The sequence below is a fragment of the Ascaphus truei genome, chromosome 2, assembly GCF_040206685.1.
Source record: "Ascaphus truei isolate aAscTru1 chromosome 2, aAscTru1.hap1, whole genome shotgun sequence".
NCBI classification, from domain to species: domain Eukaryota; kingdom Metazoa; phylum Chordata; class Amphibia; order Anura; family Ascaphidae; genus Ascaphus; species Ascaphus truei.
The window spans coordinates 124,256,672-124,276,620 of record NC_134484.1 but is presented as its reverse complement, the minus strand read 5'-3'; the positions used below and the strand labels follow the sequence as shown (position 1 = coordinate 124,276,620).

The following is a 19,949-nucleotide window of genomic DNA, read 5'->3' as shown; positions in this document are numbered from 1 at the left end:
TTCTCTCCCCCCCCCCCAAAAAAAAAAACAATACAAAAACGTAATGCTGATAATTTATCAGGCGCTACCCCAGTTTCTGTATGTGTGCCCCCGGTTTCTGTATGTGTGCCCCCGGTTTCTGGCACACCTATAGTGCAGGTGACATCATGGTGACACGGTGGGCTGGGCGCAGTGTTTCATGCTGGACGCTATTTACCTGAAACAGGAAGGGAAGAAGTGAAAGGACGTAGAGCAGCTGAGCCCAGCCCTTCCTACCCTGCAGCTCTCCCCCTCCCCCCCTCTGTGATTCCCCTCCCCCCCTCTGTGATTCCCCTCCCCCAGACAGTACACCTTTCCCCTCTCCAGCGCAGGCTAGGCACCATTTTCTAAGCCAGTGGGGCTGTGCACTTCTGGGAAGTGCTGAACGCCTCTGCCCACCTGTGCTGAGCTCCCCCTCTCTCCCTGACCCACCTCCCAGCCCTGCTGTGCTGAGCTCTCCCTCACCCACCTCCCTTCCGGGCACCAGCCCTGCTGTGCTGCTGCTGCTGTCTCTGGGCTTCCCAGCCACCCCGGGAGGGCCAGCACAATAACAAGACACTGATAGCAGCCATGCCGCGGCTCCCTGTTGGAGGTTTGTTGTTGCTGCTGTTAGCGGTAAGTAAGAGACGGGTTCCCCTATGGGGCATGTAAGCGCTGTGCTGTGTGTGTGTGTGGCCAGTCCCAGGTCTCCTTCCCTGAGCTAGCTCACACGTTTAAGCAGATCCCAGAAGCTCCTGCATAACTTTGCTCTGTGTCTGTTAGTTGCTTAGTTGCTGTAAGGCGAGCTGCTATTAGTTGTATTGTATTAATTGAGAGAGAACTCGTTTAAAGGCACAGATCTGCAGTAAAGGTGTATCCCAGGGCTTGTGTAAACGTGCTAGCGGACTGTATATACAGTATACTGTATTCAGACCTCCGCTGCAACCACACCCTCCTCCCTGTGCGAGAGCTCATGCCTGCTGCTGCTGCTGCTGCTGCTGCTAGGACCTACCTATGGTCACGCAGGGAAGGCCCCGGCTTAACTATAACTTCATGTATTCACTTGGCTTTTTTCTATACTTTTTGCTGCAGGAAATCTTGACTATATTTGTATTTATTTATCATTCTATGACCACACGTCTAACTGGAAAATCATGGCAGCCTTAGGCTGCGCTTATAGTACCGGCGACGCGCCGTCGCGACAAAACAAATGCATTGCCGCCGTCGCGTGCGCTTATAGTAGGAGCGACGCGACGGAGCCACGGCTTGGTCGCGAACTGTGGAAGTCAATTTGATTTTTCCAGCAACCGCAGCGTGCCGTCGCCGGCACTATAAGCGCAGCCTTAAATAACCAGATCAGTAAATTATTGACATGGTTATTATGTGTATACTGCTCACTTGTGTGCTGTTCAAGCAGCATAGTATTGGAAACAATGTCGACACCTGTAGTAGGGTTAATCACACTAATGTAACAATTATACTGTACAATCCTTTGGGTTCAACAAGGCTTATGTAAAATGTGTGCATTTTGTGTATCGTACAACTACTGCATTGCTAACCATTAAAAGATAAGAATGACCTTAACGTTCTCTACATGTGCTTGTATATAATGTTTTTGTAAATACAAGGTGTACATGTATGATCATTGCTAACGTCATTTGTGTACTGTTGATGCATGTTAAAGTTGAACAATGATGTATTGGTAGGTAGATGTAAAATGTGGTATGTGCATTATATTGTACATAGCCATTGTTTTTGTTAACTACACTAACACTTGCATAACTTCATGTATTAGTATTTAATATCTTTTATTATCATCTTTTATTTGTATGGTGCCAACATATTCCGCAGCACCTTGTGAGAGGGAGGACAATAACATTGTATCACAAAGGAGTACCTGCTTGTTAAAGGAGCAATCCAAGCAATATCCTACTTTTTATTTTAAAATTCAACTCTTAATGCCATTTGTTATGTATTTTTATTTTAATTTTTTATTTTTTATAATATACTGAGCATCATTTGATATCTCTAGCAGGTTTTTGCGCACCTCCACAACAGTGCAAGATGTTTGCAATATTTTCCTTTTTTGTGATTTGTTGCCAATATTCCCAGCAGTTTGAGCTGCAAACTGTAATAATAGATAATGTTACCTTGGTAATACAAGGATACATTGTAGCTGCTGAGTTACACTGACTGAAGGATTGATGGAAACTGAAAGGCAGCCATTTGGTGAACCCTGGGAAGCAGCATCTTTTGCTGATCAATTACAAATTGATTGACAGCTTAGGTAATTGGGTTTCAATAAAGGTAATCACAGATTGCATATATTGAAATAAAAAAAAGATATATATTTGATCTGTTTTAAGCTGCTTGGATTTCATTTTTAAGTCAAGCTGAGGCAATAGGATTTCATTCTTATTATTTTTTTTATTTTTAATCAAAGCAGATTTTTTTTTTATGCAATGAGTTGCAATTGGTAAAGATTTAATTTATTACTGTATTTACATTTCTTCCTTCAAATATTGAAGGCATTTCAGGATGGAAAGAAAGTTAAGAACAGTGAACAATTGTTAATGTAACCAAGGCTGAAATATGTGATCTGTCCTTGGTCCTCCCATAGATTTGTAGTGTATCTTTTATTTTGGAAACAATTCTACACATACAAATCAGCAGTTATTTCAAATGGGATAAAAAGACTTATTCAGTGTCTGTATTACTGCTACATCCGAAGAGCTATTATATTGGTAACATAGACCAGGTCTTATTATTATTATTATTATTATTATTATTATTATTATTAATTTTTGAGTGTGTGTGTGTTTGTATATCAACAACTGGCAAAGAACCCAGGCACATATAAACAGATTAACTCTGCTTATGCCTTGCTCTTATTAAAATTATTACTCCAAGTATGTTAATAACATCTCTATAATTATAACATGTTGTAGTTTGAGATTTTTTTTTTTATTCATCCTTGCAATATATGACATGCAAATGAGCACACCGAGTCAACTTTGCTTCAAATCAATTTTAACATTAATATAATATAAGCCCTATAAGCTTATGCACAGCCTGGGTTAAAGTGCATAGGCAGTAAACCTACTCAGACAGATGTTTTAACCTCTTGGGTCCCCTCGGTGTGCGGCTGGTTGTACTGGATTTGCAATTTGAAGCTGGAATAGGTTTCAACCACACGCTAAATATATATTTAACATTTTGAACAATAACAATTTACATTTTTGAAAACTAGTTATCTGTCTGCATCATCTTAAGAGAATGCCGTCAGGGACTGATCTCTATATAGATGATGCCTGGGAAGTTCCAATTCCAAAAGCCCTGGTTTTTAAGGCTCCACAGATTACAAACATGATTAAAAAAAATATATATTTTTTTTTTTTAATTTATTTTTTTAGGGTGTATTTAACACAGGATGGATTAATCTTTCAAATTTCACTTAATAATAACAACTTTGTTTTATATAGTGGCTTTCTCCCAATTGGACTCAAAGCGTTTCACAATTACAGTATTGTGCAAATACGCAGCCCATAGGAATTTTATAGACACAGTCCTTGCCCAGATGAGCTGGCAATCAATGATTTTGTTGCCTGAGGCACATGAAGGTGATGTGACTTGTCTCCTGATTCAAACTTAGTGTCATTGTTTATAGAGTTAGTGTCTTTACTCACTGAGCCACTCCTTCTCCACTTCATTTGCAAAATTCATAACTCCCTCACCCGACAGACCTGTTGTGGATAGTAAATTGATATATGAATTTCTTCAGCTGCTTGAAAAAAATCTCAACGCATATATGGTTAAAAGAGAAAAAGTTGTTGTTTAATAGAAAAATAATATTCCGAATTGTTTAAAATGACTTTATAAAGGGTATTTTGCATGCAAAAAAAAATCCATAGAATCCACAACTGATTGCAATACAGTTTTACTCAAGGGGATAACGCACCCCCCTAATCAAGCCTGTTGGTCAATATGTTTGTTGGTGGATGTCCATAAATCAAGAGTCGTTTTGTGTCCACCATATGACCCTCAGTGTGTGTGAGACGTAATTCAGCTGCTTGTCCGAAAACTACTTTACGTGAGGTAATCTATTTGTCATCTCTGTTTTGAAAAATTTGGAATAGAACAAGGATTTATATTGGGCTACTATGTATGTACACTCTCTGAATTCTTCCATTGAAAATTGTGACGCATTACAAGCTATATTTGAAACTTTATGGAAAGTTATCTGCTTTCCATTCTAATTTTGGTTTCTATTGAATTTATGCTTACCCATAATAATGATGTAATTTTTCTCCAATCCTCCCTTTGGAATCCGTTAATTGGCGATGTTATCTTACTGTCGTCGGGATCTGAAAGGGATGTATTTGGATTTCTCAAATGTTGTCAATAATTCTTATTGTATTATTTTTACTATGGAATATCATAAAACCTATATAAACACTTTTTTTTGGATTTAAATCTGGATGTGATAAAGATTGAGTATATACCTTTTTGGTAAATGGACTTATACCTTTTATGGTCTGTTATTGAGAATTGGGGAGAGAAGTATGGATTCTGATATTTTTTATAAACCATTATCTTTATAAATGGGATGTTAAAGAGATTTGATATTCCATCTTTTGTAATGTATTCTTTACAAGTTTCATGAGTTCCCAGCAAAATGTATTGCAAAGAAACACTGGTGGTTAAAATACATGTAATAGAACTGATTTTGTTTGGATTTCTTTTTTTACATCATTCAATTTGTGTGCTATGCAGATCAAACCATATTATTGGAATATACTTGTTTTGGACTGTAACCTTAAAGATATTTGGAGGAGTAGACAAAAAGTAGTTTATCGAAATGTATTTAGGCTGCGGCCAGTGTGGGGAGACGCAATCACGCTCACGAGGCGTGATGTCAGCGCTTGTCAGAGTAGGAGCGATTCGCTGTCCTGCTCACTGCGTGCTCGAGCGAGGGGGAGCGTGCCACAGATGGGAGGGGGGCTTCTCAGACTGGAGTGGGGCGTGACGTCACATCCTCAGCTTCATGTGATTTGGTTGTTGTGACTGCTGTTCTCTCATTGGCTCTTACCTGGTCACGTGGCATGCCATAGCGCCGGGAAAACAAATTTAACGGTCTCTCCGAGCACCGCTCCGGCACGAGCACGCGCACCATGTGGCACTTTGGACCATTGCATCAATTAAAAGGTATTTAAATGCGCCGAGTGTGAGCGTGAGTCTCCTCACCCTGGACGCAGCCTTACCCTTCAAAGACTTTGGCCCCCAATGGTTTTATGGATAACAAACTGGAAAAAAGGAAACAGGACAGCTCTTTTAGTTGGATATTTCCCATTTAATCGCTATACGGCTGTCACGGATGCTCACTACAACCTGGACTAGACCACAGGGCTGAGGTGGAGAATGTATACTGTATAACCACCGCCCTAAACCACTGGTACTGGTCCGTATAGCAGAGTCAGGGACGTGTAGCTGGGTAAGGGTAGGAGAGTGTAGATAGATCTATAGATAGATCAGGCACAAGCAGGGTCACAACAAAGTTCAAAACGGGAACAGGTACTCGGGCTGCAATGAGCACGGTGCACAAAAAAGTCTATGCTCAGCAACCAGCAGAGGGCTTAGTGGACATTAGAAGGGACAGGCAGCCAATGGGGAGGGAGCAGGAAGGAGTGGACTAGAAGTAAGTGGATAACCGATAGGAGGATGTTACCTGTGACTCAGGTGTGGCACAGCTGCTGAGAGTCTTCTTGTTCTTAGATCTCGCGCGACGTGCATGCGTGGGCGGCATGCGACTGGCAGCAGATGCGCCAGTGGAGCCGAGGGAAGGGACGTCATCACGGGCGTGTGTCTGTTTTGGACCGTGTGCTTAGCAGGGGAGCTGCGCGTGTGCCTGGGAAGCTGGCGTGACGCGTCGGGGAGGCGTGACTTTGGCGCCAGCATGACAAAGGCCTGTAGAGGACAGCATAAACAGACGTTATTTTCATAATTAAGACAAAATATGTCGTATTATTTATTTTAGTGCCACTTATGTTGCCTATTTTGATGCAATAAGTGTGATGGACTATTAGACTATTAAATGGATTTTACAACTATAAATAGAGGAGACTTAACATTTGAGGGAGTGATTGGAATGAAGCAAATTAATAATATGGGTATTGACCACGTCCCACAAAGTGGAAATAGATTAACTATGTTGTCGAGCTGTGAAACTCTTCTTAACGAACAGATGTAGCAAGACTGAACATCTTCGGTGCTTCAGTCACGGCACCGAATGTTTAATGATGCGGTGGGTCCTAAACTGTGAATAGCCTACCGCTCACTCTTAAATCTTTTTTTTTTTTTTTATATATTAATTTTACTACAATACTTGGGTGCATAGGGAAAATAAACTTTATGGTTAGCAACTTGTTGTGTAAGGCAGCGGTGCGCAAACTTGGGGGTGCGCCTCCCAGGGCGGGCACGAGATTGTAAACCCCGCGCCTCCCGCAAACAGAGGCCCTGTGCGCTTCCCGAAGGCACTTAAATTAAGTGCTGGGGAAGCGGCGAAGGCCTCTGTAAACTGCACTTCCCTTGCTCCTGGAGACACAATTGCCATGGCAATGTGACGTCATGACGTCGGAGCCAAGGTAAGAGGGGGGGGGGCAGTGGCGAAGAGAGGGTAAGAGCCGGCAGGGGGGCGCAGGGAAAAAAGATTGCGCTCCCCTGGTGTAAGGTATAGCTCTTACACTGGGTTCCTCTATATTGCACTCAAAGTACATAGTTGCATTTAGTATGATGCAATCATCAGGGAAAAAATATTCTTATTGAATCAGGTTTCAAATGCACCTCATATGTACCACTAACTTAAAAGGAATAATGAAAAATAATAAAGTTTTATTTAGCTTCAACAACGACGCTTGTGATTTATTTACAGTAATTATTTTTAAAAAATCCTAAAATCCTGGGTCATATTCAGATGCATGAACTTCTGCAGTGCGATCGCGACAGGCACTGCTTGTTCGTCCGCGGCGCTGGGGACAGTAAGTTTTGCTACATCTGTATTCCTTCTCTATCCAATATTCTGATGGCAGGAGATATAGGTTATGAACTGGGTCCTTTTTTGATATCCAGAATTTGTTGAAAATAGCCATTTTATTTTTTTGCCTGGGTCAAATTGCAATATATGCCTGGGGCAAGTATGTCTCCCCTGCTCCCTCCCTTTCCTCCCAGATGCTGCAAAGCACCGCAGGGGTGTGAGGAGGGAGATAGCAGTATGAGTGTGAGCAGGCCAAGTAGAATTGCAATGAGGTACTCACCCCTCTACAATCATGTCACTGATTTTCTCCTATCTCCCCCCTCACGAGTCACCATCTCTCCCTCCTGTGTCACACCCTCTTATGGTGTGGGCTGGTAAAAAATGTTGTGGGCTGATAAATTTGTTGTACTTATCTGCCAGACACGATTACCTGCTCACACTCCCTCTTTTGTTATTTTACTACATGGAAGAAAGGATCAAAAATACACCCACACGTTCTCTAGTGCATCTCTCCTAAGGCTATAGTGGAAAAATCCAATGACAAATAATGTTCAACTCTTTTTATTTTTTTATTAAAGTGTGTGTGTGTGTGTGTGTGTGTGTGTGTGTGTGTGTGTGTAAAAAATAAGTAGATTTACTAGCTTTTTAACCCAGGCTGTGCTGAAAAAGCTGTGTAATATGCCAGGGATATGCTTATAGGATTCCATGTTAAAAGCATAAGAAGCAAAAAGTGTCATTACCCAGAATTCCTAGCTGTAGTGGAAGCATAGTATGTCAAGAGATAATGGGGAAGGGCAGGGTGGCAGACCTGTCTGAGGCATGCAAATGTCTCACAAGTAGTTTAAAAAAAAAAAGTTAAAATAGCTGTTAATCTACGTGATAGTGTAAACTCTGAGGTTTTCCTATAATCCTTACCTTTTTGTGTGGTGTTTCTACCCTTCTGATGAAGGATATGTTATAACTTTCAACTGGAAAAATTCCCTTTTTGTTTAATTTTGGCCTTTAATGGAAGAAGTATTTTTAATTGAAAAGACATATTTATAATGGGGATATAACCAATTACGCCAAGCCCTGTGAAACGGATTATTGACCAGAAGAATTCCTGCTGAAATTAAGTGTCCTTGACATTTAGGAAAATCAAAGTGCCATTTCACTTTCACGATGGTTACATTTTAATAAAGCCAGTTACATTGGTAAGATTAATTTTTATTTCACAGGCCTTTTTCTGGAAGGCCATTATTTACAGTGCTTACCGCACGCACATTGGCAGGCAGAAAATGTTTTGAAAAGTCTCAACTTGTTTAATAATATGTTTAAGACACGTAATCTTTACAGTAGTATTTCGTTAGAAAACATTTTTTGTACAATTTTAGCAAGCTTTTTCATGTTCTCGTTTCTTCCCAACTAATGATGTAATTTTTCTTAAAATGGCTGCATCTTCATAGAACTCTGTTCAATATGCGGAGAAGAAATCTGCTGGGGAAGACTTCAGCTCCATTCAGTTACTGTAAATGGAGCTAAATTCTTTTTGTGCCCAGTGAAGACAGAGAAGTAACAGGTGTGAGACGTGATCTTTAATGATTTGTTAGAAAGAAGACACACAAGATGGCATGATGAATAGGGTTGCCAGGTGTCTTCTCCAAAAATACTGGACACCATTGTGAAAGGTAAAACACACACACGCACCCACACACCCGTCTTGCGTCTCTCCGCTCCATGCTGTTTCTTCCTCCTCCTTGGCCCCACCCCCAGGCTCCTGACACCACCTCCTGATTGACTGCTGCTGAGTAATGCAGCCAATTGGGATGGAGAAAGCTACCTAGCCACCTAGTAACAGGTCTGGGCAATCCTGTTCCCCTCTTCCTCCTCCGCCCCCCCAAGCTGGTCAGGTCATGAAGTCCAGAGAGGTATGCCAGACATATACATACATCTAATTTTTTTTTTTCCTGGACAGTGTGTCCAAATACAGGACAGTCCGGTTCAATAATGGACAAATGCCAACTCTAATGTTGAAGGTAGATCTACCTTTAACTTTTTATCAAGGGGGCTGAAACGTCGATTCTATGTTATATGAATAAAATGTGTGACTGTTTGATATTTGACATTTGTTTATATGTGGTCCACTAATGCACCCAGGCCAGTCAACCAATTCATGGGAGTGCTGTGCCACTGCACTTCTGTGTGTGCATGTGGGATGGAAATTTCCTTGTCACCCAAGTGCTTAAAATGTCCCTTCTGCACCTGTTTTGCGGTGCTGAGTGACCTGTTGGTAACCGCCAGTCGCAGCATTCCCGATTCTGCTTTGCTATCATGACATCCAAACCGGATCGGGCGCAGGCAGTAGCAGTGACTGACGGGTCACTCAGAGCTGCGTCGTGTAGCGGTGGTAGGTCAGAGGTGACCAGAGCATGGGTGGCAGATGCGAGCAGTGTCTAGGTTGTGGGAGAGGGGCAGAGTGCTCCAGCACTGTACCTGCCCCTGCTCTCCATGAGATCCGTGTCAGGGGGAGGATTGTCCATGTGCAAGTGTCACAGATACACACACACACACACTAAACACTTTTTATTTTGCATTTTCAAGACAGATTCACAAGGTATTTGACAAGTATCACAACGCATTTTACAGAACAATATAAAATGGGGGTTAGGTAGTATTGGGGGGGGGGAACGCGGGTTATAAGACAAATCCAAAACATATAGCCCCACCATTAATATTCATATATCTTCCTTCAGCATTAAGACGGGAGATTTTTTTTAAGGAGACAATGGGGTTTTTTTTGGGGGGGGGGGGAGGGAAGTGGGGTGGATGAGAACAGCCATGAGCCGTGAAACCCCCTGCCCACTCAACAAAACTTTGCTCCTAAATATTGCAGCTATCTCTACTTTTTTACAAACTGTGTCCACCCCTGAGTTTCATGGTGTGTTCATATATGCATGTGTGTATGTATCCTAATTATCATATACACATACTGTACATCTTTAACAGTTCTGGGCAGAGGTAAAATATATATATATAATTGATATTTTTATTTCTCACAGTTTTTGTAAGAATTCTGTTGATAAAAACGACGTGCTTTCTGATTAAAGCAGCAGTTCTCCTTAACCATTTGTTTTTTATTTTTTAATTAGCATTTATTCATTTGGAACTTAATTTGAATGAGAGGAAAGGGCTTGATAACTCAGCTAATGCTTAGTATTTTGGGGGGGGAGAAGGCATTTTTAATGGTAAAATATGGCCACCGATAATGTCGGTAGGGGGAACCATGTTGTTCATTGACTTGCTTACCATGCCGTCATACGCCGCTTAAACCATTTAATTTCCATAAAGTTCCAGGATCAGAGATGTATAAATAATTATACAATATAAGGCGTTGCAGCTTTAGGTGCCTTACACATAAAATAGGCAATTTTTATTAAAATTTTGGACACAATGTTACAGCAACAAAAAAAAAAAAAGAGGTCCATCTACTTTTAAAGCACTTTTGATAATAGCTTGAAATATGATTAATTGCAAATGCGAGTTAGAATCTTTTATCTGTTACCTTACTTCATATTGAAAAAGGCCTTGTTTTTGTAGGTATTTCAAGTTGCAATCTGGTTACATTTTAATAGGTAAAATAAGTAGTCCCACTTTATTTTTAATTTTTTTTTATGCTCTACAAATGATAAAATATGTAATGTTTGATCATATTTGTAAGTCACTTAAAAAAAAAAGTTTTTGCTGATGGTAGAACTGCCTCTTCAAAACCATCCAAAAAGCAATCCATGTTTTTTTTTTTTTTTCCGGGATTGAAGCCGGGAATCTCTGGAGCTGAAGACCATTCATTTCGACTGTGGGGACCCCCTGCGTCTGGTGATGCTTACCTCCTGTAGTGGGTACCAGTAGCCACTCCAGGGTTCATATTATGGCTGATTTTTCAAAGCTACTGGGCCCTGCAGTCCAATAGGAAACTGTGACGTGGGAGCTGTAAACGACAGAAATCTGAAGGAGATACCGGAACCCCCTGTGGAGGTAAGTATCTCTGCAAGCAGGGGATCCCCAGAGCTGAAATTATTGGGATTGAGCTCCCTGCATCAATCCTATATTAAAAGAAACGGAGGAAAAACAGCTTGGATTGCTCCTTTAAAGCAGCAGCCCCATCAGCAATGTATTGGTGTTGCAGTCTTGTGAAAGGCTCATCCAGATACCACCTACTCTACAAGTTTCTATGTCTGCTTTGTGTGTTAAATTAGTGTATAATTATTATCTGTTTAAGTCCGACCCGAAGTCAGCTGCAACAGAAAAAAAAACTGAACATGCTGCTTGAGTTGGTTACTAAATCGCATCTCCAGGATCAGTCCAGCAGCTTTACTACATTTACTGTGATCAACAGTGTGATGCTCTTATTCAATAATTTGTACGGATACCTTCCACGTGCTGGAGTATACTTAAGTTCTATTCATTTGGATGACGAAAAATTATTCTCATAAACTTAAATGACCCCTTCCCATCAGATTGAAAACACATATACAATACTGAAACAAAATACTGCATGAAAGAGTGAAACAAGTTAATTTAACTATAGTTTGATTTTAAATATAGACATTTCAATGCACCTCTCTCAATCAATAAAAATAAACACGATCACTAGCTCATGAACAATGATTGCATAGTTCCACTAAATAGAATTTAAAAAAAAAAACCTGAAATACTTCACTTCTTTTGGTTGCTTATATTGAAGCTGCCTTTTGGAAAGGTCTTCTTAAAGCAGATAACACAAGAAGAATGATTACAAACCATTGGCAGGTAAGAAAAAAAACACATTTGTGTAAAATGACTTACTGATTCTTTAAACACACAGAAGGAAAATCCTAATGCCAGGGCAGGGGGTAAATGTAGTGTTGCCCAACTTCTCATTTTGAATATGAGGTATTTACCATGACCTGAACCTTTTGGCATATTTGAATGACATTCCCAGAAACTAGAAGGGTGAGAGAGCTTTAAAGTGCAGAACATCTATTAGGCGGTGGTAGAAAGGAAATTCCTCACTGACACTGGAGCACATCTGCTGGATCTGGAGAAAATGTGGAATATGCTTGAGAATAAGATGATTCTTTCACTATTTTTGCAATATAGTGTTAGTCTGCTAAAAAGTATCACAACCAACAAGAGTTCTTCATCGATAACATAATACTAAACAGAGCTTTAGAAACATCATATGTTTCTTCTTCAAGTGTGCTGTGTGCAATTCCCTGAAATCAGCAGCAAGAGACATGTTAGAACAGCTATGGTTGACAAAGAGCCTGTAAATTCAGTAGACTGTACATCCACTATCCCTGTTCTCCAGAGAGGTGTGAGCTACATGATGTAGGTTGGCCAAAGTAACTTAGAGTTGCTCTTTCATATTGGACCAACATGACTAATTTGTAATTGGGTAAATGTTGGTGATTTTATGCCTTCAAAAATCAGGCAATTAAAAATATTTCTTAAAAGTGTAAACATTTTCCTTTTTCCTTTGAACTGTGACTGAATGCACTTATTTGTTTCACCCCAATAATAACGTACAATGTATACAAATTAGTTCCTTTTTGCTCTTGCACAGACAAGACCAGTATAAGGCTGCGTCCATAGGTCTGCAGCCGTGCGGAGGCTGAGGGAAAGCGGGTGCTTTCCCTGGCCTTGGTCCGCGCCGTCCAGGGATGTGTCGGGGGGGGTATGGCGTGTCGGGGGAGGAGGGCTGTGACATCACGGAGCTGGTTCGCCCTCATTGAGCGAACCGCTCACGTGACCAACCCTGCGCTCCCGTGAGCTCCAAATCTAAAAATTTAATAAGTCACATGCTTCCGCACGCTTGCGGAAGTGTGCGCGAACCCCTGCTAAAGCTGCTCTCATTGCCGAGCAGCAGCGCGCCTCAGCACGGGTCAGCGCCTAAGCGCTGACCATGCCCGAGGCCTAAAGGGGAAAAAAGTAAATAATGGCTATACATTACTCTATATACTTCAGGTAACAATGTATAAAAACATTGCCAGTAGAAGCGTACAAAAAGAATTGGGGAAAAACATTCTCTAAGTATCTGATTTTAAACGCAGTTTGGGTCCCTCCATCTCTGAAAGGGTTAAGCAGTTGCAGTGTAGTGCTAGGTACTGAAGTTTGCAAACAAAGGACACACCTTGCTGCTGTGTACACAGTTTTTGTCAAATGCAATTAGTGTATATCCACTCCTAGTATGTCAACCACTACATTGCATGCCATAGATTATTAGAAATGAGTCATGGCCCAATGCCTCGTCCTTTTTATGTCTGGTCTTCCTATCCCTGTTATGCCTTTTGTAGTTCCCGCTTTGTTAACAAGAATGATATATTTTTGATTTGCTGTAATGGTTACATTCTGTCTTTTAAATCCCTGTTTTATCCATTCTTTTATTACTTGCTGCTTGGGTGTTAAAGGGAACGGTTTCAATATTCTTTAAATGTCCTTTTTGCAGCATTTTGACCTCCCTATAAAAAGGTGTATTGTTTATGTTCTCTGTAACTTCTTGGCAAAAGCTAACTACAATTAAATAAATTATTTTGTTATACAAGAGACAGAAAGGAAAAGCCAGAATTCTAATCCATGGCTACATTAAAGAAACAAAAGTTATACATAGTTTACAGACATTTCATGGCCAGTTAGTGACATGCTTATGGGCATATGTAACATTTACAGATAGGATTCAAAATATGTTAGGAGAGGTAGGATATGGCTGCAATGCATTGTTAAGGCAGGGCCTCCTTTAAGGAGCTTACAATCTAATGCCAGGGTAAATTGAAACATTTGGGTACAGGTGATAAGAGGGTTGGCGAGTTTCAGAATGCAATAGAGCATCTCTAACATTACCAAACATAAGCAAATGGTGATACCCTTTGGCTGTCGCCGAAGGCTGACTCCTTTGGGGTGTATCAGGTGTTATGTCCTAGAGATTCTTTTGTGGAAATGAAAAAAAGCAGCACACATACCTCAGGTCAGACATGCAGGTGGGAGGGACTGGTGGACTGGTGGTCTTTGTATTGGCTCTTGTCATGCTGTTAACCCCTTCCACGCTGGCTTGGCGGACAGGGGCATATTAAGTAGTCTCTATTAGGGAGATGCCTTTGGGCGACTTGGTTGTCCCAGATATTCTTTTGTACTATTAAGCAATATAAATAATACACAACTGAGGAACCATGAAGAATTCCAGATACCCTTTTTTTTTATAGTAATTTGATCTTTCGTTTTTACAGTAAATTTTTCCATGCTGTAGGTGTTGTATTCACTTTCAAGGCCACTTTTGACATTGTCCCTATCACATATTAAGTAGTCATCAGAACCTCCTCCTGCCAGAAGCTGCACTTGTAAAGAAGCAGGAGCTCATTGTCAAGATTGTCAAGTTTTAATGATCAGGAATAGCATAAGTTATAGTGGAATGTGAAATGGCATGGAGTGAGAGGCTTGAGAAAATGATTTTTTTCCTATAGTGTTTACATTGACGACCTGCTTCATATGTATATGTGAGGAGGCAAGGTGGAACTGCTCCTTTATTTTTCAATTTAGTTCAGAAAGTCATCATCTGAAAATATCATTGACAAGGTTGGAGATTTTACACCTGGAAGGGAGGGACAACAGGAAGTAATTGGCTAGACAGCATTGATTGGAACTGGGAAACGGCTATGAGTCATGGGTGGAATAAGTTTGGGCAATATATCGGTACCATAGTAACACTGCTGTACTAAAAACTGACAGTCGATATGAGATGATTTTATTGCTGCAGTGTTACTTGGTGCCGGCTCGAGGGGTCGTAGGTACAACTTTGAAGCTGCCACGCGTGTGGAATCTCTCGTGGAATTGTCCGTGTCAATCCCCCTCTTCTCTCGCTGGCCATGATTCTGCACCGATAGTTTTTTTTTTTAAAGAGCCATATTCAATCATGCTCATTTATTATTCAAGGACTACATTTCTACAAGATCAGCACCACATGATTGGTGTAAAGCAGATGTGGTGCCCACATTTAGAAAGGGAGCTAAATCACAACCAGGGTATTGGTGACCTGGAAGACTCAATCTTATCAAATCAATAGTGTGGAAGCTACCTGAAGGTTTATTAAGGGATGATCTGAAATACCATTTTAATAACAACATTTATGAGTAATAGTCAGCATGGACTTATGAGGCATCGATCATGTCAAACTAATCCTATTAGGTTTTAGGGGAGGCAAGTATGTATTTAGACCCGAGCAGTTGATGGGATCTAATTAGATTTTGTAAAGGCTTTGGATACCGTGCCACATGAGATTAATGTATGCATATCTTTACTTAAATAGAGCCATCCAGGTACATTTCGCTTTACAATACAGAATACAAAAGCAAGGATATTGGTTGTGGTCTATCCTTCAACCAGTTTTCAATCCTGATGCTGAGTGTTGTAAATGGAGCCTTTTCAAATTGGGCTAAAGTTGGAAGAAGACCTCAAGGTTTAGTACTGGGGACACTGCTTTTTAATGTGTTTTTAATTGCCTTGAAGCTTGCTTACAGCACAAAGTCCATCTTTGTAGACAACGCTAAATGATCTAAGGCAGTAAAATCAGAGCAGCACTTGTATAGACTAGCTGCTGAAAGTTATTATATTTTACATCACCAAAAATCTAAAGAGAAAACTGTATGTGGGAAAGATTATAAAACACTTATTTATTTTTAATACGTGTGAATGAGAGAATTGTATTAGATTTGTCATTTCTATAGGGATGCATTTGCGTCATTTTGTTGTGTTACTCTGGGTTTTCCTTGTGTTTTTGTATTTTTTTTTTTGCACTTCTCTGAAAGGGGCAATACCTCCTATGACCAAAGTGAACTAATTTCAGTGACATTTATCACCAGTTATCTATATGAAAGCCCGTCTGCCATGCCAGACAGTGACACACCATGTCATTTAGTTTGGAATTGGCTTTTGTCAACGGACACTGTAGGCTGGCCACCAATTACATAATATCTAGGTTGGCTTTGACATACACAGTGCCTGGATTGTTCAATAATATATAGGTATGTATGTCCTAAAACTAGTTACTGTTCCAGATCTTCGTTACCCACGGGTGAGAGGGGGGTGGGACATATATGCACTTTTTTTTTAAATTTAGTTTTTACCTTTATGAAAAATGCTTTTCTTCATGCACTTTTTCTGTTTGCTTTAACAACCATAATGACAACTACCTCATTATTTGAAAAGTTTTCCACATCACTACATTATTCTGTGGATTTCTTAATCTCGGTTACGATCTTGTTTTATTATTGTATTGTGTGTTAACTCCACCACATCTAATTATTACTCATCAATTCAGCCCACCACAAGATTTACTGTATCTCTAGAATAGCGATTAAAGAAAATCAATGAAAGCAAGTGTAACAGGTTTTCCTCCACCCCCAATCGCATATAGATTGCATGTGAGGGAAACCTATATGTATGTTACCAGGTGTGTGGTGCTTTTACCTTTTAGGCTCACAGGAGACCTGAGCCTCTGCTAGTGAGAGCCTGGGGTGAATCCTCTGGAACGATCTTGCATACAGCGCCTCCACCTGTGTAGGATTCTAGTGTATAGAATAACCCCTAACACAGGACCCACATATAGTAACCACATACACACGAGTATAAGTAAAACAGTTTACTATATGCAGCATAGAACATAACACATACACATACATCAACAATAACCCTCAGTGTCACCCTGTAACACTACTAAGCACAACTAATCCTCCTTCTCACAGTGCCTTAAACCCACACTGTATTCCCAAAGTCCTTGTTCCCAAAAGTCCCCATAGTCCCACAACCTCACCAACGTGTGGGACAATGCTGCCCACTAAGATGAAGTGTATAGGTGGTGCACTTGGTGACTTGGATAATACCTGCCCCGGTGCTCCTGCAACCGGATACCGCAGAACTGTGGAAGAGGACCCGTCTGTATCCAGTGCCGAAGCCTCGGCGATGGGGGGCTCCTTCTGAGCAAGCTCACCGCTCAGACTGTCTCTGCTCTGCAGAGAATGATCCACTGCAACACTGACCCTTCTGTCAGAGCACGCAGCACTGCACCTGACTAAGCTGACAGTGCTAACAGGGCAATGTGTCTACCTAAGGGGCCTTCCCTAAAGCAGCCACAAACTGAAGGGGAGTTGGGCCTAGGGGGTCACCTGGCCTAGTGTAAGAAGCCACTTGCTCCCTACACACACCTATCTTATCCCAGAACCAACTGACTCGCATGGTCTGTGCGCAACATTGCAGCTTCTCCTGCTGGAGAAAGATACAAACTCTACTGGCTGCATCTGACAGTGATCATAGGGCAGTCCCCAGAGGCTGCTGGGTGTGGTAGTCCACTCAGGAACTCTTTAACATTAGGGCCACGTGCGCACGCGCAACCCTGTAATGGCCGCCGCTACTCTCCACTGAGCCTGCGTACCTGTGGGCAGACCCACAGAAGAGAGATGCTGCGGGGTGGGGGAGAGAGACAAAAAGGGGAAAGTTGGAATGGCAAGGTGTGTAAGAGCAACATTAATGGTAAAGGCTAAAGAAACACATGCAGGGGACACAGCAAAGTATACCGAATGTGATTGTCGTAACATTTGCGGGGGACTTCACATCACTCACAATGGGGAGGCGGGGGCGAAGCCATGACATCACGTGGCTGGTTTGCCATCATTGGCAGAACTGCCGCCGTGACGTGGCCATCGCTCGTCCACCGTGCCAAAAAACAAATTTCTTGTATTTGAGACAGGCTGTCGCGCTTTCTACACGCACTGACTGGGGCCTACACCATAGAGGCCCGTACCTTGTTCGCACCACGCCATCGCACGAGCAGAGGGGCCAAGGCCTTAGTATGTCGTCTGCTACTGCAGAGCATGCAGCCGACCTGAAAGTGCTGTTACACATGGGACGAAATTGAACTGATAATAGTGATCTGCTTAAGTGAAAGCTATTACCGAGATTCATTATGTAGATGGCAGTAGACTCATATCAGACCCCAGTGAATCTCCCCCTATGTGAGCAATTACTTTATTTTTATATGAACCCAGACCAGTATAATACCTGCAATTCTCATATATTGATAATCGCCACCCGTTGTAAATGAAAACAATCTTGTTTACATAATAAAGTAACCATATTTAAGCATATCCCCTGCATGTCAAATGACAAACTAGAAACACAGCCTGGTCAAGCACATGGAACAGCAGAAATAAGGGCAGTAACCCCACCCGAGGATTTAGGCTATAAACATTTCTAGCATAAACTTTTGAAAATACCAAACAGTGCGCTGCAAACCTTAAATGTCTGCAATCAATTCAGTTAGAATCTTGCTGATTGGCCAAGATCTTAATGAGTAAATTACTACCAGCCGTTTAACCCTGTTTGGGTATTGATGGCTCAGTAGTATCCAATAGGGATTATGACACGACAAACAGATTAAAAGAGCAGTGTCCCAACTTTCCAGTCCATATCATTGCACCCAGTAAATTAAAACATTTTATTGATATCACATAGTGCAATCCTATAGACCAACATAAACAACTTTATACATGATACATATTACAAATGTATTAAAATTCTAACTGCTATAGGGCTACCTGCATTAAAATCCTAGCGGATATAGGGCTAAATGCCCCTCCTATTTTACTATTGTTATTGAAATGCCAGTAAATCTAGCTCTTCATTCAAACCTTCGAGTGCCATGGTGTCTAGTTTGAAAATCCAGTAAGATTCCCTCTGTCAACCTCAGGAACCTATCCCCTCTCATAGCACCTATGCTGATACTCTCAAATCCCCAAAGTTTTAGGGGGGGTTGGGGGGGAGAGATGCTTTTGAGCCTGTTTGGGAGTTTAATTGTATTCTACATCCTACAGTTTATTGGTTGTGCCCTACCCAACTGACTAGAATTTAATGCCCTGAATTTGGAGTCTGGTAGCCTTCCTATGTTTTGAATACATTTATTAACTCAGCATCTTGGAAATAAAATGCACAGAATTGGGAATGACAACAGGGAAGGAAAATTGTCTGCTCATGACTATAACTAGGGGGAGTTACAGTGGTGATTGCAAGTGGGGAAGTCACCAGCCAATTACCATGTCACCCACAGCCAAAGGCCATCTCACTGCAGGAGTCAATCATTAACGCCTCTGCTTCCCTTGTTTGAAAGCTTGTAAACTCGCCTACACCTTTTTAAACCTTTGGCCAGATTCAGATACTTCCTGATATCAAACAAATATAGGATCAAAAGTACAGAAAACACAATAAGCAACTAATGTAGGACACGGGTAACAGTTCTGGGTGTGTCTTAGGGTTGGGATGGCAATAACGCACTGCAGGCATTTCCTTCTTTGACATGGAGGCTTTTTTTGTTGCTAAACTAATTTTATGGGCTGGTAAAACTATGGGTGTGTGGTGTGTGGTGTGGGGTGGTAAATTTTACGCAGAAGAGACCTAACTTTGGGAAATGTATTTTCTTTGCTTATAAGCACGGTTAATAAATATAATCAACCTTCTCAGAACTTGTTTCAGCGCAATGTTTTATTTATTTATTTACGTGAACCCTATAAGAAGTACAGTATATTCATCTTAAAATAAAATATAAAAAACAAAACCACCCCTTGAAAAACTTGTGCAGTACTAATTTGTTAAAGATTTAAATAATATTTGCACAAGTGAGAGACTTGCATATACAGCAATATATTCTCACAACTAAATCTTTGTATTTATTTGCCAGTGTAAAATCAGAACAAAATTTGGATATTTTATCACACATCAACTATATTATTAGGCCTCTACCAAGTAAAAATCATATAGCTTATTTTTACATTCCTGGCATTGCACGCTGGTAATATTATAGTAAAGGGAATGTTCATGCACAGGGAAACTGAAACAAGTGAATCTGCACTTTTAACATTTTAGTGCA

General features: G+C 41.0%; 1 protein-coding gene across 1 annotated transcript in view; it reads left to right on the top strand.

Moving 5' to 3' along the window:
* Positions 1-314: 314 nt before the first annotated feature.
* DSG2 (desmoglein 2) overlaps positions 315-19,949 on the top strand; it is a 74,863-nt gene continuing 55,228 nt past the window's right edge. Inside the window, exon 1 of the mRNA XM_075584802.1 lies at positions 315-633. Within this exon, the coding sequence (XP_075440917.1) occupies positions 589-633 (45 nt within the window). The 5' untranslated portion in view covers positions 315-588. The remainder of the gene's footprint in view (positions 634-19,949) is intronic.